At 37.2% G+C, this 25403-nt stretch overlaps 2 protein-coding genes across 2 annotated transcripts; one reads left to right on the forward strand and one right to left on the reverse strand.

The window, feature by feature from the left end:
* Window positions 1-12512: 12512 nt before the first annotated feature.
* On the reverse strand, window positions 12513-14015 carry LOC123565323 (uncharacterized). Its single transcript, XM_045359191.2, has one exon. It carries the CDS (start codon window positions 14013-14015, stop codon window positions 12513-12515), a length of 1503 nt encoding a protein of 500 aa, XP_045215126.2.
* A 2045-nt stretch (window positions 14016-16060) lies between these two features.
* On the forward strand, window positions 16061-25051 carry LOC123565322 (integumentary mucin C.1-like). Its single transcript, XM_053549166.1, has 3 exons — window positions 16061-16067; window positions 24109-24168; window positions 24642-25051. The coding sequence occupies exons 1-3, from the start codon at window positions 16061-16063 to the stop codon at window positions 25049-25051; spliced, it is 477 nt and encodes a 158-aa protein (XP_053405141.1).
* Window positions 25052-25403: the final 352 nt, after the last annotated feature.

Here is a 25403-nt window from a genome sequence, read left to right on the forward strand (position 1 = left end):
TCTACCTGAATATAAAGTTTTCTGACCCTAATTCAGCTGCATAAATGCCAGGCCAGCCTTAATATAGTTTCCGCAAATTCACAAAAATGTCCGAATGCCAATTTTCCTGTGACTTGGCTCAATTTTATTATCATTTCTGCATCCACTGCCACTACCACTATAATATGATTACAACTTCAGCTACTTCTACTGTTACCTCGACTTGCTGAAATGTAGACCCACATGCTCGGGTCACTGGTTCGAACGCGGTGGCGACATACATTTGTAGCTATCTTTTGATATCCAGAGCTGTCTCAAGTTGGGTGACAAACAGGAAGTTGCTACGTCCTAGGACAAATTATATACAACTTGTCATGGGCGGAGTCGTTAGCCTTAAGTCTAGGAGGGCCCGACCTTGTGCATGCTGCGAACTAATGTCTATGAAATTTTAAGAAAATACACCTTAGTTTTAATTACCCTTACTCTACTGAGCTCGCTTGTAAGGAAATAGGCCCTCGTTTATTATAATCCCGCCGTAAAATAGTGGAGTTTGTGCGTTCGTGCAGTTATATATAGGTTCTTGTCCTTGGTATAACTTGCCCATGCATTGTCAGATTTTCAAATCATTTGGTACAAATGATCAGCTTTGAACTTAGATTTGTTTTGTTATTTTGTTGTAATATATACGTTTGTGTCCGGATCATAACTCGCTTTAGTCAGATTTCTAAATACTTTGGTACAAATAACCACCATTTATTGACAATCTGTAGTGATCATATTACACCTATTACCACAAACGACTCTAATTTTGGCACCCTGTAGAATTGTTTTGATGAATATTATGTTTGTTTGTTGGATTCAGAGCGCCTGTTTTCAACAGTATTTAGGTAATACAGTTTAGGGCAGTTAATCTTACCATTGATCCTAGAACGGACCAGTCCAAGATGATGATAATGATTATTATTATTATGATGATGATGATAATGATGATAAAAATGTCAAAAATATCAAAATCAGTACAACAGTATCTTTATGTTAGTAACAGACAACTTCCCAGCTTGAAACAGCACCGATAGGCGAAAATCGCAACAGATACGTGTAGTTATCACCCGGTCTTGAACGTGTATCCCTCGACACTCTAGTCGATGGTTAGTTCCCCCCATTAATATTGATTATACACTGGCTCATATACGAGTTTACACTCATACAATCGTTTACGGGTCTGGTAAAACGCAAAAAAGTTTTAACTGGGTGGATGAGAGACACTATATCTCTGGAAATTCCGGCCCTGACTGGGAATTCAACAGGCTCCGCCGGTTTCGTAATCTGCAAACGCAAACTCTCCACTGCACCAACCTCACCGATGGAGTTACCTGTGCCGCTCCTATAGAGATACAAAATAAAGTGTTTCCATACGACTGCAGACACCAGGCCCGGCAAGAAAACTCTCTTAGTAAATATAATCCAATAAAGTTCACGTCGGGGTTTTGAATAGGACATATTTCATTTGATGTATCAGTTGTCGTCAGTATAATTTTTTTTATTTTTTGATGTTCAGAATGCGAATTAGCAAAGATAAACAAAACGAAAACGAAAAACCTATCTTGCAGCGAACCCGCGCACGCCTACGACATGAGCAGTCTTTGAATAGTCAAGCTAGTCACTATTTAAAAGTATACATAAATGTATATATACCCGGTGTTCTACGAAAACAAGCTTTTACAAGACTCTATGTTTAGACTGCCATGCACTTGTTTTTAGTGCATTTTATTTGTTGTTGAAGGGACACAACCTATAAAAGTTGAACAGGGATTGTATGTGGTGTGCGTTTCCCTCTAATCATACAAATTCATATATTCATGCATTCAGTAAAAATGAAATCTTACAAACCAAAACCGATATGGGAAATTTATAAGTGACATGCACATGAAGTACCATGCTACTATGAACAGACCAGTCATGATAACGGTATTCTTTCCAAGTTTTATTGCCAGATAACAAACCAGTAACAACCGGAAATACCCCTCTAATCAACAAGAGGGTGGTCATGGCCCACTATCGCTAACATGAGTAATACTACATTATACATGTTATTAAATCTGCATTTTTGCCATTTCAGAGGCCATAACTCTAAGACAAATAGCGTGATGTGGCTACTCTTGGAGGAAAAAAGCAAGATCTTAATGATATATAATTTCAATGAAAGTTTGGTCAAAATCAAATAATAAATGTGATCTATGTCATGTTTACAATGCTAAAGTCAGCAAATTTTGTCATTTTAGGGGCCATAACTCCAGGACAAATGGTGCTATATAGCTGGTTTTCGCAATGAACCGAGATGTTATAGATATTTCTATACAAGTTTGGTCAAAATGAAATGATAAATATGGTCTCTATTGTGTTATATGGCTGTTTTTTAAGGAAGTGAGATCTTTTATAAGTTTAATAAAAGTCAAATAATAAATGTAATATCCATTGTGTTGACAAGGATAAAATCAGCATTTTTGCCAATTCGAGGGCCGTAACTCCAAGTAAAATGTTGCAATACGGTTGTTTTTGAAAGGAACCGAGATCTTATAGATCTTAAGTTGTGTGCAAGTTTAGTAAAAATATACAAAAACTGTGGTATCTATCACGTTCACAAGGCTAAAATCAGTAATTATTGCCATCTCTGGGCCAATAACTCCAAGACGAATAAGGTGATATGGCTGGTGTTGAAAGGAACCGAGATATAATAGATATATATACGTTCTGTGCAAGTTTTGTCAAAATCAAATAATAAATGTTGTCTCTATCGTATTCACAAGAAAAATGTGAACGAACGGACGGTCGTACGACGGACGACGTACAAAGGATAATCACAATAACTCACTTTGTCACTTCTTAAAAGTGAGCTAAAACATGTTACAAATGTGTTTCAGATGTAAAAATGCACTTTTTTGTTCATTTTTCCGATTGAAAATGACATGTGACAAATGTGACGTCACATCAAAAAATCGGCATCGATTACATTTGTCTCAAAAATTGTTACAAATGTGCTTGATTTCTGGTACATATGCAATCTCATTTGTAACACCTGTTGCTTATGCGATCGCATTTGAAACACCTGTTACAAATGCGATCTGTTAGAATGTAATCCTACAAGGCTATACCCCCTTAAGGCTGCAAACGGTTGAATTATTGCCCCATATTTGTGACAAATGTACCAATGGGGGCATACCCTGTGTCCTACAGACATTCTAGTTGGTACTATTTTGTTAGGATTTTTGCATTAATGAAAGGCCTATTTTTGAAACCTGGTTGTAGACGAGGATACTCCATCCCAAAGTTGAGTCCAAAAAGGGTGATAATTCTGAAGCTGTTCAGGATAGCTACTGTACTTACAAGTCTTTCGTGTGGAGAGGCTGTCAGTGACTTGCACAAAACAGATCAGTACTTTATGCGGAGGTCAGTTACTTGCAGAGAACAGGTTATCAGTAGTATTTCATGTAGAGAAGTCGGAAATACTTTCAGAGGACAGGTGGTGTGTAGTGGGTGACAAAATAAAAGAATTATCCCAGGTAAGGAAACTATTGAAGGGCAAGACATAATAACCGTGCACTAAATACCTGAAATTTTGCGTATGTGTAACTTTGAGACATATTCTTTATATGCTTCAAAGTTGTGTTGCTGGATAAATTGAAAGTGAATGTAGGTATTTTCTGATGTCTACCTAGTGTTTTATCACGTGTATGAGTCACATGACATAGGCCATATTTTGGGTACATTTAAATATAGACAGACCTTCAAGACAAGGGTAGTCTCGCAAGAAGTTTAACATAGAAAGCAGTAGCGGAGACATTCAATACTTTCTAACCTTTAGCCCCTTTGCCAGCAATGCGTTAGTGGAACAGTCCTGCGAAGTTTAGAGGATGCAGAAATATCCTTTTAAGAAAATATGAAGGAACGGACTGATGGTGGGAGGCCACATTAGTTCACCAGGAGTACTATGAAAGATCATTACCTGCATGCATATTTAACCGAGAGTCAATGCCATTTAATTTTAAACTAAATGCTAAAGATCCACATTGATTGATTGCTTCATGAAATATAAGATCTAGCCATTATTTCTATGCGGCGCCTCAAATACTTAGAAATGATCAATAATCTCCATTAGAAGTGAGAGAAATATCTGAAAAACAAAGCTGCTTTGACAAACTTATGTAAGCTTACAGACAGACTAAACGTGCTTAATGTGTTTTCACTCTACCAAAACGGGGCTTACAGTAAAAGAAAATGGCCAGAAAATGTGGGTAGTTGAAGTAGAACCGTCAGTTTTGGCAAATAGGCACAACTACATGAATGGACACGTATAACGTGCAGAAAAGTGTCATATTTACAGGGGAAAAGGGGAAAATTACGTCAAAAATCAAGACATTTATTTATCAACATTGCACCCAAACGCAAAACCTTGCATAAGACTTTTATTTATACTTACTAGTATCCGACTGTAAAGACTATATAGCTAAAGAATAAGCTTTGCGCCACAGCACTGGCATACTTATATCGTGAAATGTGAAGCAAAAACCCAATATGTCTGCAAAGTATAAGTTCTGTCTAAATTTCCGCCATTTTTGTTACAGCGATACATTTCGCTCACTTAATCCTTACAGCATACCACCATACGTCCTCCCCCCTTATAAAAAAGTTTATTTACGAATCATGCATAGAAGAATCAAGAGTATACTGCTGAAAGAACTGACTGACACTAGGTATGGCAGTGCGGGTTTGAGCTAATTATTTGGTGTGATACAAATGAGCGTGATAGTCATATTTGGTAGCTGGTATAATTACAGTTGTATGATTAACGCTTATTTTTCTAGTTTGCACAAATTTACGATGCATAGTCCTCAGAATTGTGATATACATAACAACTGTAAACTTTGAAAGTCTGAATTTCTGGCGTTGCTGCGATTCAAGACTTGTTCTTTTCTTGACATTAACTCTTAATTGTGATATACGAAAAGAGACACCACTTACATTTCATGAAAAAATACTATCTGTTACATTCTTTTAAATGGTAATAATAATATATATTTTGATAATTCCCAATTTAGCAAACGGAAATTATATTATATTTTGTTATTACTTTCATTCATTATACATGATGGCATGCACTCCACTTTGGTATCGGTCCGTCACACCTTTTTGTGTTCTCAACTCCTTATGTTTCCATCCAGTTGAAATGAAACTTTGTAAACATCATCAGTGTGATGTGGACATGCGCATGTTGTTAGTGCTTTTGCATCCATATTAGCTCGCCATGGCACAAATTGCGCAAGGTGAACTTTTATAATCACACAGTGTCAGTTGTCCTTTGTCTAACATTCTAGAAGGGGCCTCCGTAGCCGAGTGGTTAAGGTCGCTGACTCAAATCACTTGCTCCTCACCGATGGGGGTTTGAGCCTCACTCGGGGCGTTGAAATCTTCATTTGAGGAAGCCATCCAGCTGACGTATGGAAGATCGGTGGTTCTACCCAGGTGCCCGCTCGTGATGAAGTAATGCACGGATGGGCACCTGAGGTCTTCCTCCACCATCAAAGCTGGAAAGTCGCCATATGACCTGTAATAGTGTCGGTGCAACGTTAAACCCAACAACAACAAAAAACAACTAACATTCTAGAGGTCACAATCTTAGTCCAGTCCAAATGAAACTTGGTCAGAATGTTACCCTCAATAAAATCCAGTATAATTTAGTTACTGTGTATCTAGGGTCAAGAAGTAGGTCACTAGGTCACTGATAGGAAACCTTTAACACTAGAGGCGGCATTTTGTACTTCACCAGTATGAAACTTTGAATGTTTTTCTAATCGAAGGCATGTTCAAAAATGGGTTACATGAGGTCAAAAACTAGGTAACTAGCTCAAATCATGGAAAAACCTTGTTAACACTCTATAGAGGCCACATTTCATTTTAGATCAAAACTTTTTTCTCAGTTTGTTTGTCTCAGTGAAATCTAGGTCAGATTAAAAACTGGGTTACCAACAGTCAAAAACTAGGAAACAGTTTTAGATGATAGAAAAACATTGTTAACAATCTAGAGGCCACATTTTCTGTTTGACCTTCTTGAAACTTTGTCAGAATGTTTGTGTCTATGAAATCAAGATCAGGTCAAAAACTGGAGTACCCGAGTTCAAAAACGAGTTCACTAGGTCAGATCATGGAAAAACCTTGTTAACACTCTGAATGCCACATGTTCTGTTTGATCTTCTTAAAACTTTGTCAGAATGATTGTCTCTATAAAGTCTAGGCCAAATTTACAACTGGATTACATAAGGTTAGAAACTAGGTCACTTGCTCAAATTATTGAAAGACCTTGTTAACACCCTAGAGGCCGCAATTCTACTCGATTATCATAAATCATTGTCAGAATCTTTTTCACTGTAAAATTTAGGTAAATGTTAAAATTTTCGGCATCTAAGATCCTAAACTAGGTCTCTAGGTCAAATCATAGAAAAACATGTTTCACACTATGGAGGCAACATCTATCACTTGATATATTATAAATCTTTATTAGAATATTTGTCTCTTTGAAATATAGGTCAAGTTTTATTTTGGATTATCTAGGCCAAAAACTAGGCCACTTGGTCAGATCGTAGAAAGAATTTGTTAATAGCAAAAGGCCACATTTTCTACCTGATCTGCATGACACTTGGTAAGAATATATGTTTGTTTAAAATTTAGGACTAATTTGTAACTGGGTCATTTTGGGTAAAACTAGGTCATTAGGTCAAATCAAAGAAAAACTTTGTTAACATTTCAGAGGCCATTTTTTCAACTTGATCATCATAAACTTTAGTCAGAATATATGAAATCTAGGTCACGTTCAAAATTGGGATACCCAAGGTCTAAACTTATGTCACTAGTTCAAATTATTGAAAAAACATCGCTAATGATCTACGTCATTTAAATAAAAACTGCTCTGTAAAAATTTGTCTGTATGAAATCTAGGCCAAATTAGATACTAAGTTACCTGGGTAAGGGGGGCCTCCGTGGCCGAGTGGTTAAGGTCGCTGACTTCAAATCACTTGCCTCTCATCGATGTGGGTTCGAGACTCGCTCGGAGCGTTGAATTCTTCATGTGAGGAAGCCATCCAGCTGGCTTACGGAAGGCCGGTGCTTCTACCCAGGTGCCCGCTCGTGATGAAATAATGCACGGAGGGGCACCTGGGGTCTTCCTCCACCATCAAAGCTGGAAAGTTGCCGTATGACCAATAATTGTGTCGGTGCGCAATAAACCCAACAAAATAAATAAATATCTGGGTAAGAACTAGGTCAGCTTAGCGGTACAGGGCCTTCAGCGATTAAGGGATTCGGGCCCTGATGTATTTTAGTGTGACACGTGACAATGTGTCTGAAGGTTTTCAGTCATGGGAGACGTCTAGTACTATCACTCACTTGTGGAGAATGATTTAGTTACTCGTACAGGTGGCTGATTTCTGCAATTTCATTTTGGTGTGCCAGCGCGTTTGAAGAGCGCAAACACGCCAGTACGACTAATACCTTATTTGTCGTATCTGCTGGCACCCTACAAACGCGTAAGAACTACATATTAGCGCGCTAATACGACAAATATATCTGTGTCGTATCGGCGCGTTAATTGGTTGTTCTAACGTGTTGATGCCCATTAAAGGCCTAGATCTTGGCAGTGGGCCTTGGGATTTCTGTCTTCATTAGCACAGTTGAGGGCTAATGACTATCACAGTGTGGTTCCAATAAACAAGGATCATTGTTTACTGGAAAGTCAGTCTACCTTTAATCACACGTGTATCAATTAGTGAGAAGGGGAAACAGTGTATTTTATTTAATAAATATGTGATAACTTTAAAAGTTATACCTATAATTATTATCTGATTATAATATTATTATCATTATAATTTTTGATATTATTACTATATCCTATACTATTTCTATTTGTAATATTATATAATAATAATAATAATCAGATATTATGTTATTATTTATAAAATAATAATAATAATAAAGTAATTATTAGTGTTATACCCCCACCAAACATGTTTGGAGGGGGCAGCTATATAGGAGTCAGTTTTGTCGCGTCACGTTCCGTCCCGTCCCGAAAATTATATCTCAGTTATTATTAAATGGATTTGATTCAAACTTAAAATAGATGTTCCACCTTATCACCCACATCATGTGACACAAGGTGCATAACTCTGACACCAATTTTTTCAGATGTTCTACCTTATCACCCACATCATGTGACACAAGGTGCATAACTCTGACACCAATTTTTCATGAATTATGCCCCCTTTTACTTAGAATTTAAGGTTAATTTTGATGCATTTCACTGTATCCCAGTTATTACCAAATGGATTTGATTCAAGCTTAATTTAAAAATAGATGTTCCATCTTATCACCAACATCATGTGACACAAAGTGCATAACTCCGACACCAAGTTTTCATGAATTATGCTCCCTTTTACTTAGAATTTAAGGTTACTTTTGATGCATTTTCACTATATCTCAGTTATTACGAAATGCATTTGTTTCAAACTTGAAGTAGATGTTCCACATCATCACCCACATCATATGACACAAGGTGCATAACTCTTGTACCAATATTTCCTGAATTATATCCGCTTTTTGCTTAGAATTATACTATATAAGTCTTATATAGTGTTTTGATACACTTTATCTGTACCTCTCTTATTTTTTGATAATTTTTATACCTCCACCAAACATGTTGGGGGGTGGGGGCGGTGGGGGCGGTGGGGGGAGGCTATATAGGAGTCAGGTCGCGAATCTATTATCTCAGTTATTACTAAATGGATTGGATTCAAACTTAAAATAGATGTTTCACCTTATCACCCACATCATGTTACTCAAGGTGTATAACTCCGACACCAAGTTTTCATGAACTATGCCCCCTTTTACTTAGAATTTAAGGTTACTTTTGATGCATTTTCACTATATCTTGAAGTAGTTGTTCCACATCATCACCCACATCATATGACACAAGGTGCATAACTCTTGTACCAATATTTCCTGAATTATGTCCCCTTTTTGCTTAGAATTATACTATATAAGTCTTATATAGTGTTTTGATACACTTTATCTGTACCTCTCTTATTATTTGATATTTTTTATACCCCCACCAAACATGTTGGTGGCGGGGGGGGGGGGGGGGGGGCTATATAGGAGTCAGTTTTGTCGCGTCCCGTCGCGAATCTATTATCTCAGTTATTACTAAATGGATTAGATTCAAACTTAAAATAGATGTTTCACCTTATCACCCACATCATGTTACTCAAGGTGCATAACTCTGACACCAACCTTTCTTGAATTATGCCCCCTTTTACTTTGAAGTTTAGGTTAATTTTGATACATTTTCACTATATCTCAGTTATTACTAAATGGATTTGATTCAAACTTAAAATAGATGTTCCACCTTATCACCCTCATCATGTGACACAAGGTGCATAACTCTGACACCAACTTTTCATGAATTATGCCCCCTTTTACTTAGAATTTAAGGTTAATTGTGATGCATTTTCACTATATATCATTCTGATTGGCTTAGAGCTTTGAGCCAAAGGGAAGTAACCTTTTTTAAACTTTTGTACGAGTTACTTCCCCTTAAATTCCAAGAATAAGTCTATTTTTAGAAATTCTATTTCTTTTATTATTAGTAAAGACATTTGTGTGTGGTAACATGTGTCGGTAGGACACTTTTATGTATTCATGTTTAGTGTATCTCTAGTATTAAAGATTTTTATATTTACCTCATCCCTCATCCGGGGCACATATACTAGTATTCCTTATATACTAGTATTCCTTATATGTGCCGTTTCCATACCTCATGTTTTTATTTCGATGTAAATGAGATGTGAAACCAAAATTTGTAGTCCTGTTTGGCGCCATATAACCTATACTGTGTTGGTGCGCCGTAAAACCCATATAAATAAATAAATTATATGTGCCGCGGAAGCTCAGGATGAAGTACTCCAAAGACTAGTAAAATATTTTAATATATTAAGTTTTTTTTACGTTTTATATTGTTCTAAGTATTTTTAAAATTTCTTATGGTTGCCATTCTTCTGTGACAAGACCGTATGGTGGTGGTATAAGTCACTCCTGTGACATTAACACAGACTCAAGCTATTGTGCAATATTCATCCACCATTGGAGTCATTAAACACTCTAGTGACAGTTCTTGGCAGATTTAAATATTGTTGGTACACAGGTGTAACATCATAAAATACAGGTAAAGTTCGACTTTGGCTACAAACCACCAATTTTATATGTAGTTATGGCCCCTTTCCAAATTAAAATTTGTCAAACTCATGGTTGCCGGACAATAACTCACAAAAGGCTTGACAGATTTAGATACATCTTGGTACACATGTGTAACATCATAAAATACAGGTCAAGTTCGATTTAAATTGCACCTTATGGCCATGTCTTTCTTACGGTTGCCATTCTTCTGTGACAAGACCGTATTGTGGGGGTATTCGTCACTCCTGTGACAGTTCTAGTTATTATTATTATTATTATTATTATTATTATTATTATCATTCCATATTCGCGGAAGGAAAATTAATTTCTTTCAACTCCACTGCACACATCTTCATGGTCTAGTTGGGACTCCTGCTGTGCTAATTGCCCTTTAATACTGTTACATAATCGCTGAGAAGCAGCAGATAAGATGGGAGTTGTTTATGTTGGCACTTATATAGTAGTGGATCTAGGCCTTTACATACACCAAAGAACGAAAAACGTTTGGCGTTCTGGCGTCTTGGTACGTTTGAAGGGCGCCAACACACTAGAATGACAATCAAGCGCACGTATACGTTAAATATGGTATTTGTTGTATTGGCGCGCTAATGTGTCGTTCTTGCGTGTTTGCGCTCTTCAAACGCACCAGCACGCCAACATGCCAAAAGGACCAGTTAGTGCGCCAATACGAGAGACCCGGTATTTGTCGTATTGGCGCGAAAGTACAAGGAGCGTATTTATAAATTTATTCTTTATAAAAGCGTCATCCATACATGTATACATGAATATAAACATATACTGGGTGTCATTGAAAAGTTACCACTTAATATATACCTCTTTACTTTTTTATACAATATCGACGTCACTTTTTCATGGCCTGTGCGCGGTCTATTACTCATAGACCCTGTCTGATCATGTATCCTAACCCATTTCATGCCTGTCAGGTGAAAACAGCACATACGACGTGCAATTTCACGACATGGAAGTACGGCGTCAACCATGCCAATGGCCAGATGGCGTTGATCGTGCCTTAAACGTGGCATTCTTAGCACGGATATTCTGTTTTTTAACGTATTCCTTTTAGTATGTCGACTAACTTTCAAGTGCGATGAATGATTTGCGATAGAATTTTCGTACATGTCGACATTGCTGGAAAAAGTCATTTTGCACGTGCAGCCCGTGCCTCAAATGGAGTTAATCGAATTTGACAAATCTTTACACCAGTAACGTCTCAGTTGCATCAAAAATGTAGTCGTGTTATGCTTTTAACACAGTCCAATGCGATTTTTAAAGTATAAGGGCCATTAGGGTGGTAACTTTTCAGTGACTCTGAGTATATATACAATACATAAGGAAGACAACTTCCCAACAAATACTTTGCAATTCAGATCATATAGTATTGACATATTAGCTTATTTACACAAAGTGCACATATCCGGGAACGCTTGAAATTTCTGAATAGAAAGATCTATGTATAAAACGCATTGTTATTGATACATTTTTTTTATGAATTATCAGTTATGTTTACAAACACTGTCGTACGTTGTTGAAGAAATTGCAGCAAAGTTTGTACAATGATAAAATTATCCCGAGAGCTCGAAATCTTACATCAAACGCACGAAATTTTATCTCGAACGCACGATATGTTATGTGGAACGCACGGGATAATCATAAACATACCACCATACATTTGACAAATAATAATTAACTACAGTTTTACTCTCAGTAATTGATGGAAGAGAAGTGTTTGTACCCTTTAAAATATATGTACGTGCGTGCGTGCGTGCGTGCGTGCGTTCTTTATCATTATTAATGGTAGTATTGCAATGCTGTCAGAAACACGTTCATAATCTTATGTTTACAAGAAAAGGCATATCCACACTCTGATTGTTCTATAGATTATGAACAGTAAATGGAAGCTAAAGGTCACGAAATGGGGTACAGCATAGAAGAGCAATACGTTCATCGCGAAGAAAGTGTTCTTCTCAATAAATCAATAAAAACATATCAGCATATTTCCAATAAACACACAAAGTACTGAATATAACGTGCATGCAAGATGGCAGATATGAAAGTATAAATTTCTCACTTTAAAAAATGAATTGTATGAATATCCTCTTATACTATATACGGTAGTCGGGTTTCATCAGCCATCCTGTGCATTGAAAAAAGTCTTCGTTTGTTGTAAGATAAAGTATATCCATGGCTACTGAATAAAATTAATTCAGGCGAATTGCGACGCGCTTTTGATTATTTTCTTATGAAAGTACACATATTTTGTCAGAATTGCTTCCTTTCCTGAAGTTGATAAATTGTACATTTCGAAGTTCATGCACCTTATCCAACTCTTCTTGCTTCATCTTCAAAATCCCCTGGAATGAGACTCCTCTCGGGGAGATGGCAACATCACCAATAAAGTCTTTGCTGAAACTGTCTTCGGTGTCCAGCTTTTTAAAGTCTGTAGTCAATATGTGAACGATGGCCGAGTCGCATTCAGAAACAAACAAACTCCTGTCGTGAACACATATGCGCAACGGCTTTTTTATACTCCTACAAACTCCATGAACACATCCGTTTAAGTTTATTTTTACTACTAAATTCTTCACATGGTCAGTTACAAAAATATTCTTGTCCTCATCCGCAGCGACATAAGCGGGCTCCTTAAGCTGCACAGTTGTTGTATTCAAAGGAATATCTTTGATCACTTCTCCGACACGACTTAAAATTTTTATACCTGCAGGATTTGAGAATGTCACCGCTAACTTATCATTAACTGCTGCTATTCCCCTGCAGTTGCCTGGTGCTGATATTTGACCGGCGTCTTGAATCCTGTTGTCAATATACAGAAACTTAATTTTCTTCTCGTGTGGCAGCGTAACTGCCACGATATTTTCGCTGGTTCTCGTCATATCCCATGGGCCCGTAGAAAACTTAAGCTGTCCTTTTTTAATGAAGTTACAGTCATAGAGGACTACCAGACACCGTTGATAATCGGTCGCAACGACGCTTGTGGATTGCATTTCTATAAGTGTTGAATTGCCGACATGTTCATTACTGCTTTCTGAGTCGGCCTGTATATCGTTCTCAAATTCGCAGAACTCCAGTTGGCCCAAAGAGTCTTCTCTGACCGCAAGAGAATTTGATAGCGTATTCGGAAACAGCTGAAATTGTCTTATTTTCGTATCTGCCTTTATTGTCAGAAGAGCTGATTTCATTTCTGTTATCTTCACTGCAGTTTTCACTGTCGCTATGAACAACTGTTTTTTTTGCTTGGTCTCTTCAAGAAGGTCAAGGTCTGACTTTATCTCTTCAAGTGCATCAAGTTTAGCAGCGCATGAGTCATTCAGTTGTTTCATTTTTAAAGTATCTTCCCTTAACATTTTTGTTGATTCTTTCTCAATGTTTTGTTCCAGTTTGTCAAACTGTTTGTTTATAATATTTCTACGTTGCCTCACCTCTGTCAGGGCGGTTGCATTGCAGCGTCTGCTTAATTGATCTTTTCCTTGGATTCTCTTTTTCTGTGTTTTAAATAATTGCTCCATTTCTTTTAGTTCCTTTTTTACTTCATTATATAATGGAGCTTTATCAATATCTTTGGTAAAATCTGTAATTGCTTGCACAGAAATACATGTACGATGCACGGTTGCGATACAGGTATGACAGCCCAAAGCCTGGTGACCTTTACAATAAAATTTTATCGTCTCACCTTTGTGTTTTGCACAATCTTCCGACAGCGAGGTTGAAGCTTTTTTTCCTGGCATCTCATGCTGTAGTAACACTTTGTGATGTTTCGTCGGCTTCGGGACACAGTGGTAACTGGAACAGTCAAAACACAGGTAGTCCTGACAATCAACGCAGAACGCGGTTGCAGGTTTTTGTATCCCATCTACTTCGCAAGCTTCACATTTTAGATTTTTAAAAATAGTTTTATCATTTCCTCTTGATATTAACAAATGTGTGTGTTTTGTGTGTAATCTTTCAAGTGAGCAAAGCGAAATGAGATATTTTTCCGCCGGTTGAAAAGCGCGCGCAAATTTTATCGGTTATTATCGCTTTGCGCATTAAGGTAGCAGAGAACCATACATTATTTTAGTAATGTTCAACAAAGGAAGGTTGTTTTTGTTTGATACTTTTAAGATATTCCCGTTAATGTCATTTATACAAAACTCTTTTATCCAGGAAAAACTTCCAAAATTAATAACCTTGAAAATATACCTTAAGCATATACAATAATATATGGCCCTATGGTCTAATGGTAACATTTAATGGTAACACTCTTGTTGTCCGGGGTTAGATTCCCGATCCGGACACCGGAAATTCCTGAGACGCTCTTGTATGTCTTTCACTCAAACAAGGTGCAAGTATTGGATCTTCACAGACTGATTCGCGCGTATCTTTGCTTTACACAAAGCATGTTAAAGACCAACGAAGAAGGGTTAACATTTTTTATTTCCTTAATCCGTCCGTATCTTGTATACTGACCTAGAGCAAAGACATAGTAAGATCAAAGATAGTAAATGCACCGCTTCATAACTTATTTTTTGTAGTTCAAACATTTACAGGAACAGAATGTACAAGAAATAATTAATAATAGTATAATGCAAAGTGAAGGTTTATCAAACGCCGCCAAAATTAATAGACAGGGTAGGCAGGCATATTTTTTGAAAAGGAAGTAGAATTTATAGCATTTTCTTTTCTGCGGCGTTTAACTTCACACTGGTACAATGATAGGTCATACGGCGACTTTCCAGCTTTTGATGGTGGAGGAAGACCCTGGGTGCCCCTCAAAGCATTATTTCAGCCATGGGCGGGCATCTAGCCTTCCGTAAGCCAGCTGGACAGCTTCCTCACATGAAAGAATTCTACACTCCAAGTAAGGTTTTGAACCAACAGCGTTGAGGGGCGAGTGGCTTTAACCACTCGACTACTGAGGCCCCTCCTTAACATAAGATCATATAAATTCATGAGAGGATTTTTTACAGAGCCAGTTTTACAGCGACAAAAAATATATGCACCGTCAGACTTTAGTTAGGTAGGCTAGGTTTACTCTAAACAATCAATCAGAGGATTCCATATACCTTAATTAATAGACGCATTTCAAAATTACATCCTGTTTGGATCGTTTTACAGTATTCGTCGATCGTCGCTTTCATATCAGCTAAAATTACATTGAGTTCGGTTTCGAGGTCAGCGATGTTTTGTACTTTTAATAATGGAATGGTGCATTATTAAGGTTACCTGAATAAGGCAAGGTTAATCATGAACAGAAGAGAATATCATCTGTCTACATAACATATTAACAAATGACATGCAAGCATGTACAAATATATATATACATATTATACATGAGAGTGTAAACAAATTGTTACGTTATTTATACAAGGACATTGATACTCCTATCCCTTAGTTGCCTTAATAATATAATTTGAAATATATAGTCGATGTAATACTATATTTATCAAGTTTATAAATTTGAACATAAGGAAACTCGTTAAACCTGATGTTAAAATCAAAGGATTCCCTAATCGCAGATGACGTCTTTAAATATGAACTGGCAATCTGGATAACCGGATGGCTCGTACAAGGTCATTGCCCAACAATTAATAATTATTATTTATTTATTTGGGGTTTACAGGCGCACCAAATCAGTGTATGGTTTATATGGCCGCCAAACAGGACTACAAATATTTGTTTCACATCACATTACATCGAAAAAAACATGAGTATGGAATCAAAATTGTTACCTGCAGGAATCACGATTACAGCAAAACCAAGTGTTAGACCCTATTAGTCGCATCTTAAAGACATGGCAAGTAAGCAGTGGTTCAATATCTTTTCATACCAGATCGACCCCAGAACACATAGGGCCAAAATTAATGAAATATAAAAAGCGATGAATATGAATTTAAATAAAAGGTAGTAGGATAGCAAGATACAATTCCAGTGCCAAGAAGGAACAAGAAAGAATATACCAAACTTATGATAAATACTAAGACTCATAGACTGTAATTTAGTATGAAAATTTTAATGGACTGTATTTTTATCCCAAGTGAAGCAAAAAGCAATATTTGGTAACAAAATTAAAAGGAAATATAGTCAACATTTACACATTGATGAGAGTAATGGATTTCAAGGCACTGTCAAATGCATCCGAATACTGTAAATCATGAAGAAACATACGGGGGAGTGCTACTCTACACAGAATTTCTAATTGAGCATAAAGTAACAGACTTATCACTGTCATATTGAACATCGGTAATATGATGCTAAAATCAGATTTTCTTAAAAGACACCTTTTGGTCAGCTTAATCTTGTTTGATTTATATACAACAAATAGAAAAATGACATATGTTTGGGAGTCCCCTTTTTCGTATGTTATAATAGATTTAACAGATCTAAATTTATTTTTCAGAATCTTGTTATATTGACTTTTGTTAATCAATCTTTTTGCTTTTCATTAACTTATTTTTCTTTTCCGAATAACACATTTATGTTTCAGAACAATCAGTGTATGTTCATTCTCTCTCTTGCTGCCATTGTCGGTTTCGAAGTCAGCTGCTGAATCATCATGCGTACACGTGGAAATCGCTAGTTTGCGCATGATTTTCTCATAACTTGATTGATTTTAATTACATAACAAAAAGTGTCGAAGACAGGAAAGCTTGCTTTCCTCAATATAAAACATTAGCCAGACCGTGATTCTCAATATTTTCCTCTAACACTAGGTAACGTGCACACTGGGATTTGGACGAAGTGTTCGAAGAAAGTATTGAGAATTGTGACGGACACATTGTACCGAGGAAAGCACTAGCTTTGACTCTTTTTATCTTTTCAAAATCTGCCAAGTAATAAAGAAATTTAAGCAGAAATGTTACCTGAACCGAGTTATTTTTCCCGTGAGTACGATACCGATATCTCACGTGGATTGCATGTCACCCCGTGTAATTAAGGAACGTAATAACAATATTTCCGTTTGATTTTGAAGTTGTGCATTACCAAAATGTTTATTATTATTACAGTATGAAATTAGTATTTCATTACTCTTAACCCTTAACTAAACACACTCAGTTTCTAGTCTCTGCCTTCAGCGAAAATCATGTGACTATCAATTTGTAGCGGGCCCAAGGTCCAAGGGGCAGCGTAGATCCGATGTTCACTTCTAATACTTATGGTATTTGTGGAGTCAGTGTCCGGGTTACATCACAGGGCCACCAAATTAGGTACTCAAGATGGACATAGCTTCTTGCCTTGCAACCCATTCCATCACTTGAAAATTAGCTCAGTAGCAAAGCTCTCTTTGTTGGATTGTATGACGCTAGCTCAATTAACGCTCCACGAGAAGCATTACACATGCACACATTACGTCCGCGTAAGTTCCTCATGTGCTTTATGCGTACAGTTATTCAAGTTCACATAACCTCATCAGTAGCGTTATGCGGGAGACGTGTACATACTGTTTTGAGCAAGTCGAACAACTTCCCGCATAAAGCTAGGTCATGGTCGACAAAGCATGGTAACATGAGGATTGTTATTAAATATATTGATGATCTCGTCCGATTTGACCTCATTGTAAGTGTCTTCTTGGATCATTTTATCCACGCAATCCTTTTGCTTGTCCGACCGTCCGCCTATTTTGTCCGAGCAATTACTTTAAAACCGCAAAACGGAACTTCATAAAACTTGACATAGTAATGATAGAGAGCAAAATAGTCACACACTTTTATACTTTTTAATTAATCCCTCTTTTATATTTAATTTGTCCAAATGTGTCGACTAACTGTGCAACTGAAATAGTGGTTTCGTAACGGTAGGGGGCGGTGTGAGGAAGTTTGGAACGCAAGAACCATAACTTAATTAATGAGTTTTATATATTATGTCAATAATTGATTGCCTAAATGGAAATTGTATAAATGGATACTTAAAGGCAATATCTATTTTAAAGTGACATTATGCGCATCTAATCGCACACAGTGTGTTTTTGGTGAATGTTTTATAAAAGCAATTTTCGGTTGCTGTGCATTTAAATGTGTTAAATTAACGACAATGCCGCATAAGTATTTAAAGTTGATTCTTTAGAAATAAAGAAATCGGACTAATAAAATAATACTTCTTTTCTTCAGTCTTCTGCGTAGTGATCTCCCTTACATGTAGGTAGAGATTTCTGAAGTTGAAGGGAAGCAACTCCTACGCGCAGTTTGACTTTTCTTAAAAAGACTGCCCCAGTCAAAATAAGAAAAGTCATATTTGGAAAGTTATTATTTCGTACTGGCAACAGGAAGAGTTTCGTATAGTGGTTTGAAAGCTACAATTTCCCCCACCCTTTTTACACAGACATCTATTTCAGCTGGATTTTTGCTTGAGAAATGCGTATAATTCCACTTTAAGGGGTGTTTGTCCAAGAATGAATGTGATATCAATTAGGTTTTGTGATAGTGTAGATTGTATTTGGATGTCAGATTGTTGTCCTGTAAACTCGCGACAATGCGACGTGTCGCTCAGCATATGATACAACGAGCGATAATATGACATGACATCGAGACAATAATGTCCTTGTCGTGCGTCGCATTATGTGTCGACCGTCTACACTTCTATGTCGACGAATGACATGACTATACGAAACGATGCAAGATTGCAACAGGACGCTTGACATAGTATTAATGTTGCACGTCGTGTCGCATTGTCGTTCGCCTTGTTACAATGCCGTGCGTCATGTCGTGTGTTGCATCACATGTCGTGCGTCAATACTAGTGATATCATACTGAGTTCTGAAACATGTCCAATTCATGCGCGTTAATTCATATGGCTTACGAGTGATTAAAACGCTGATATTATTAACCATTTTGTAAGTTTCATTTATGAATATTATGGCATGAGGGTTGAGTTGTTGAAAAAATGTCAGTATTAATACACGAGGATTCGATTTTACATTGGAGTGCTTGTTCAGATTATTACGATTGAATTTGCTTAATTAATCAAGGGACAAAATTTAACTTTCTTAACTACTATGGATTGTTGAAGTTGTTTCCCTTCCCTTACAGGTTCATACACTTGACAATGTGTTATAAATGGCCAAATATGAAAAATAAAATTATTCTATTCTATTCTATTTTACGGTCCCACAGCGCTATATACAATATACATGTACTATATATACTGCCGATGATGTAATACAGGCGGACGCAGCACTTTAGTGGTAACATTATCTGACTACGAAACCAGATGTCATGGGCTCGAGCCCACGCTCCTCTAACTAAAATACCAACACCACGATAAAAGTCCCCTCTATAGGTGCTTTACGCCTGAGAAGCTAAAGAACCAGGGAAGCCTCTGGAACTGGAGCATGTTCTCAAGCTCGCACTGTCCTACTAACATTACTAACAGTCTTTTGGAGGAGTCGCCCGTATGGATTAACAGTGGCGGCTTTAAATAAGCTTCAAACAAACTACGTCAGACCACAGGTGGCAGTAACGTACCTAGGATACAGTATGGGTCCATGAGCCATATGCCCTTAAATTTACTACAATTATAATGTTTTCTTAGGAAAAATTGACAAAAAGCCATTTTGAAAAAAATTTTGCTCCTGTGACAACGAGCCATGAGAAAGGTGATCAAGAACAGTTTGACATGTGCATTGCTTCCAGGTCCGTATTTTTTTTTCAAAACAATATTTCCTTATCAATGGTTGGCCGCCTTTTCGGCAAAAGATTAATCTTTCAGAAAAAACTTACTTCAAGACCCAGTTCCAAACCGTTTACGCATCACGAGCGAGCAACGGCATACGAAACGATAGTGATTTCTCCACCCGAATAAATCCCACACATTTTTCGCATCGAAGTCCCCCCCCCCCCCCCCCCCCCCAAAAAAAAACACATCAAGCTCACAGTGCGAGTTTAAAATAACGTTATAACCGTTCATAACAGACTAAACACAAACTAACAAGACCGAAAACTAGGTTCAATCCTACTTTGTTACTTACAAATTCGCTATTTAACATTTTCGCTTTCGGAAATTACCTTCGCCTACCATGCTTACCGTTGACAAGACGGTGGTTGTAAAGAACGTTTTCATTGGCGGAGACAGTTTACGTATTTCAAACGTAGCGATAAAATCCAAAGAGTACCCGAATATAAACAAGCAGCGACGGCTCACGAGGATTATTTACCAAATTCAAAAAAAATAACAACTGGTAAGTAATTGAGTAGAATTGAACCTTATTTTTAGTCTTGATAGTTTACATTTAGCCTATTCTGACTGCTTGCAGTGCTATTTTTAACTGACATGGTGTACTTGATTTGTTTTACGGGGGAGACTTCGGTGCGAAAAATGTGTGGGATTTATTCGGGTGGAGAAATCACTATCGTTTCGTATGCCGTTGCTCGCTCGTGATGCGTAAACGGTTTGGAACTGGGTCTTGAAGTAAGTTTTTTCTGAAAGATTAATCTTTTGCCGAAAAGGCGGCCAACCATTGATAAGGAAATATTGTTTTGAAAAAAAATACGGACCTGGAAGCAATGCACATGTCAAACTGTTCTTGATCACCTTTCTCATGGCTCATTGTCACAGGAGCAAAATTTTTTTTCAAAATGGCTTTTTGTCATTTTTTTCCTAAGAAAACATTATAATTGTAGTAAATTTAAGGGCATATGGCTCATGGACCCATACTGTATCCTAGGTACGTTACTGCCACTTGTGCGTCAGACTATTTCATGGCAATATTTCAATTTTGATGACTTTTTCGCGAAAATTGTTAGTAAAACTAAATCCATTCCAAAACTGAGACGGACTAAATATCTAATCATGATAACTGCATGTGAATTTGTGCACCTTGGGATTTCTTTGGGATTTTGCTCCACAAGGCCACAGTTATTGCCCTTGACTCGGTCTCAAGGCCTTAAAATTTTGTGTCGCAGGTATCTCAAAAAGAACTTGACCTGGAGTCATAATCTTTAAAGGAATGTTCTTTAGGCTGTGAAGTTGTTCACCTGGGATTTTATTTAGGGGTTAACCCCTCGTACTCTAACCACCGCCACTTCCCACTCTCCCCAACAAAACCTCTTTCAGTTTCTTGATATTGTTTGTAGTGTCCATGCCCCAACCATAGGTAATGTAAAAGTTTACTTAGTTTTGCATTGTCAACAAGAATCATAATACTCTACAGTGAAAGAAATTGCAGGGCACCAATGTCATACGGACACGCATCTAATTTGTTTAATAATTTTATTAGTAATGATGTACTTTTAGTAAAAATATATATTACTATAAGCTGTTTCAGTTAAATAATGCAAGATGGAATCAAACTTGAAATCAATCTTGTATGCAAAGAATGCTTTTCAATGATGAAACCTTTATCCTGTTTTGGAGGGATACCAGCTAACTGTATTAACTTGTTTACTGTGCCCCCATGAGTTATTGGGGCATATAGATTTAGTTTTGTCCGTGCATCCGTGCGTCCAGCTGTCCGTCCGAAAAAGGTTTGTGACGCGCCTAGCTCAAAAAGTGTTTGATATAAATTGATGAAACCTTGCAAGAGTCTTTATCATGATATGAACTTGCGCACATTTTATTTTTCATCTGGCTCCGCCCCCTATTTCCAGAGTTATGGTCCCTGAAATAATAAAAAATGCACATTTTCACCTTGTGATGCGCCAAGCTCAAAAAGTATTTCATATAAATTGATGAAACCTTACATGAGTCTTTATCCTGATATGAATTTGCACAACATATATTTTTCGTTTGGCCCCTGAAATAGTTGAAATAGTCAAAAATGTACATTTTCACCTTATGGCGCGCCTAGCTCAAAAAGTATTTGATATAAATTGATGAAACCTTGCACAAGTCTTTATCATGATATTAACTTGCGCATCTCTTATTTTTTGTCTGGCTTCATCCCCTATTTTTAAAGTTATGCCCCCTGAAATAGTCAAAAATGCATATTTTCACCTAATGACGTGCCTAGCTCAAAAAGTATTTGATGTAAACTCTTGAAACCTTGCATGAGTCTTCTTGCACACTTCTTCTTGAGGCTTTAGCACCTATTACAGAGTAACGGCCCTTGAAATAGCCAAAATAGTGGATATTTGGTTTGTGATGCTCATAGCTCAAAAAGACACAAGGTCCATAACTCTGGCACGAATATTTTGTGAATTAAGTCACATTTTAACTTAGAATTTCAGTTTAATTTTGATGTTTTATTCACCATATCTCTGTTGTTATTCAATGGATTTGATTCAAATTAAAACAATTGTTTCACATTATCACCCAAATCATATGACACAAGGTTAATACTACTGGCAACAATGAGTTATGCCCCCTGTTTACTAGAATTGCGATGCACTTTTCCTCTGTCTCAATTATTACTAAATAGATTTGATTCAAACTTAAAATAGTTCTTCCACATTATTAGCCACATGATAAGACACATGGTGCATTACTTTTGCAGAATATTTTTCATGAATTATGTCCCTTTTATACTTATTTAATGTTTTGATACACTTTATCTCCATCTCTGTTATCACTAAATACATTTGACACAGACTTAAGTTATTGTTCAATTGGAGTCATTAAACATTCCAGTGACAGCCCCAGCTTTCTTAGATGTTCCCAGTTTTACCATTCAGCATCAAAATAGTCGAGCGCTCTTGTCTTTTGTGACAGCTCTTGTTATTCTTATAATAATTGCCTGTGGGACCTCCTTGGTCAAGGCTGCTGACTTCCAGATACTTGTCCCTCATCGATGTGGATTCGAAACCACGCTTGGAGTGTAGAACTATTCATGTAAGGAAAACATCCGGCTGGCTTACGGAAGGTTGGTCGTTCTACCAGCGTGTCTACATGCCTTAAACTCGGAAAGGACATATGGGGTCTTCTTCCACCATCAAAAGCTAGACATATCGCCATATGACCTGTAACTGTGCTAAAATATCCTACCAAAAGGTATTAGTGTTTTTGTTTATTTGAGTTTTATAAACGATCACGACACATTTTTACCCCAAAATTGTTTGAATCAATATTTCAGACTCCATTGGATAGAAAAACATTCCCATCAGTATAGAATTTTCGTTGAAGCAGGAAGAATAATTATATTGTTTTGTTTCTATGTGTGGTACATGTTCCAAAATATTTCAAACTAGGCCAGATTATCCGATTTTCTGACAGACGTACAAATAAAAGCTTAACTTGGTACCAAGTTTACTTAAGGGCAAGTTTATATAACTTTGCCACCTTCATTCTTGTTTATATTTGAGATTTACCATACATTTTTAAGTAATTTATCACAGAAATTGTGACTGTAACTAATCTCTTTATATCTGGACAAGATTGAGATTTGTTTTAATTGTAAATGCTGTTGCAGAGGGTAATAATATTCGACTGGTTAATGGACGAGATGAATTCAGAGGGCGCGTGGAGATATATGTAACGGGAGCGAACTCTTGGGGGACTATTTGCGACGACTACTGGGATGAAGATGACGCTATTGTCGTCTGCAGACACTCGGATATTATGGAGGGACTCCTCTCAGACAGGCAGCTTTTGGTGCAGGTAGAAAATACCTTTTATTTGCAAAAAACACCGGCAGGATTTTTTTCCTAACAATTAAACTGTATACCCTCTCCAAATGTTCTGATCATGTGCAATTAGCTTCAAAGGCTGATTTTGTTCAAATGTCCACCTACACAGGAAGTAGTTTCTTAAATCACCATTAATGTAGGAGATGTCAAAAATTTTCATGAGAAACATGGAATGTATAGCTTGGAGATTAACGCAAAAAATCGTCTTTTTTGAATGTTTGTAGAAGAAAGAATTACATTGTATTTATGGCTACTACAATTTGAACACTTGCATCTTTTTATACAGGAACTGGTCCTATCTGGTTTGATAATGAGAAGTACCGTGGGAAAGAGAGTGCACACCGTGGTATATGAACACATAACTGTAACCACACTGAGGATGTTTGCGTCATTTGTCTTAGTACGTGTTACTTAGATATTCACAATCCGCTTGGATATTTAGTTTATACAAATTTATTTTAGGTCGATTGTGAAGCAAGTTCTACAACTGATATTAATCACTCTCCACACCTCAATTCTGATGGAATCCATCGCCACGAGGGTATGAGATTAGAGAGGCCAGTTTCCCTTTTAATGCTGAGCGTCAACTGGTACCATTTTTCACGTCTTTGGTATGACGCGGGCGGGGATCGAACCTCTCGACCTCGAAGTGGACGCTCTAAAAGTAGGCTATCGGAGCGGCTTGATATTTTTAGCAGGCTTAGAAAATAACCCGTATTATATCTACATGTAAATCATTATTGGTAGCATATTGTTTCTGTACAATTTTATGATGTATACTAATAGCATGTTGCAATAAAATTTTGTTTATTTTCATAGAGGCGCCACCAACTACAACCGTAGTCACGACTGTCAGTACCAAAACAACAACGAAGCAACCTTCTACGACGACAACAACAACTACAACAAAAACAAGCACGACAATTGCGCCACCTAAAACAACATCGCAGAGACCACCAACCACAACAACATTAACCACAGCAAAATCTACCTCTACAGCACCAGTTTCAACCAAGAGAGCAACAACGACAACAGAAAAGAAAACCATCTCAACGACGACTGCAAGATCTACAACGGTGTCAGAATCAACCACAGCTCCGACGACTGCTTCTTCTTCAAGTACGAGATCAAATAATATTACAGTATCTGCCGGACTGACCTCGACGTCGAAAGCAAACCTAGGAGTGGTTGTCGCACTGCCTTTAGTTGCAGTATTATTAAGAGGTTAATATACGAATGGGTTGTGCCTTCTTGCCATAATGGCATTATGAAACTAGGTGCGCCATTATGGCTAGAAGGCACAACCAGCCGTTTATTGACCTTTTTATTATATACCTTCGCTTCATATTCATCTTGGTATTTTCATTTTACATATTTTTTCTACAAACTTATGGGACCAAAGCATCATTTGTATTGATATTTTCATCAACAGTGGCATCAATATTTGACAATCGGTCTGGAAATGATTCAGCACCCTTTCACCCGCCATAATGACGTTGCCACATGACGTCAACGTCAGAACGCGCTGACGTTCCGGTTACCCGGGGCCATTATGATTATGGCGCGTGAGGCGCACTGAGC

This window comes from Mercenaria mercenaria, chromosome 8, assembly GCF_021730395.1.
Source record: "Mercenaria mercenaria strain notata chromosome 8, MADL_Memer_1, whole genome shotgun sequence".
Taxonomy (NCBI): domain Eukaryota; kingdom Metazoa; phylum Mollusca; class Bivalvia; order Venerida; family Veneridae; genus Mercenaria; species Mercenaria mercenaria.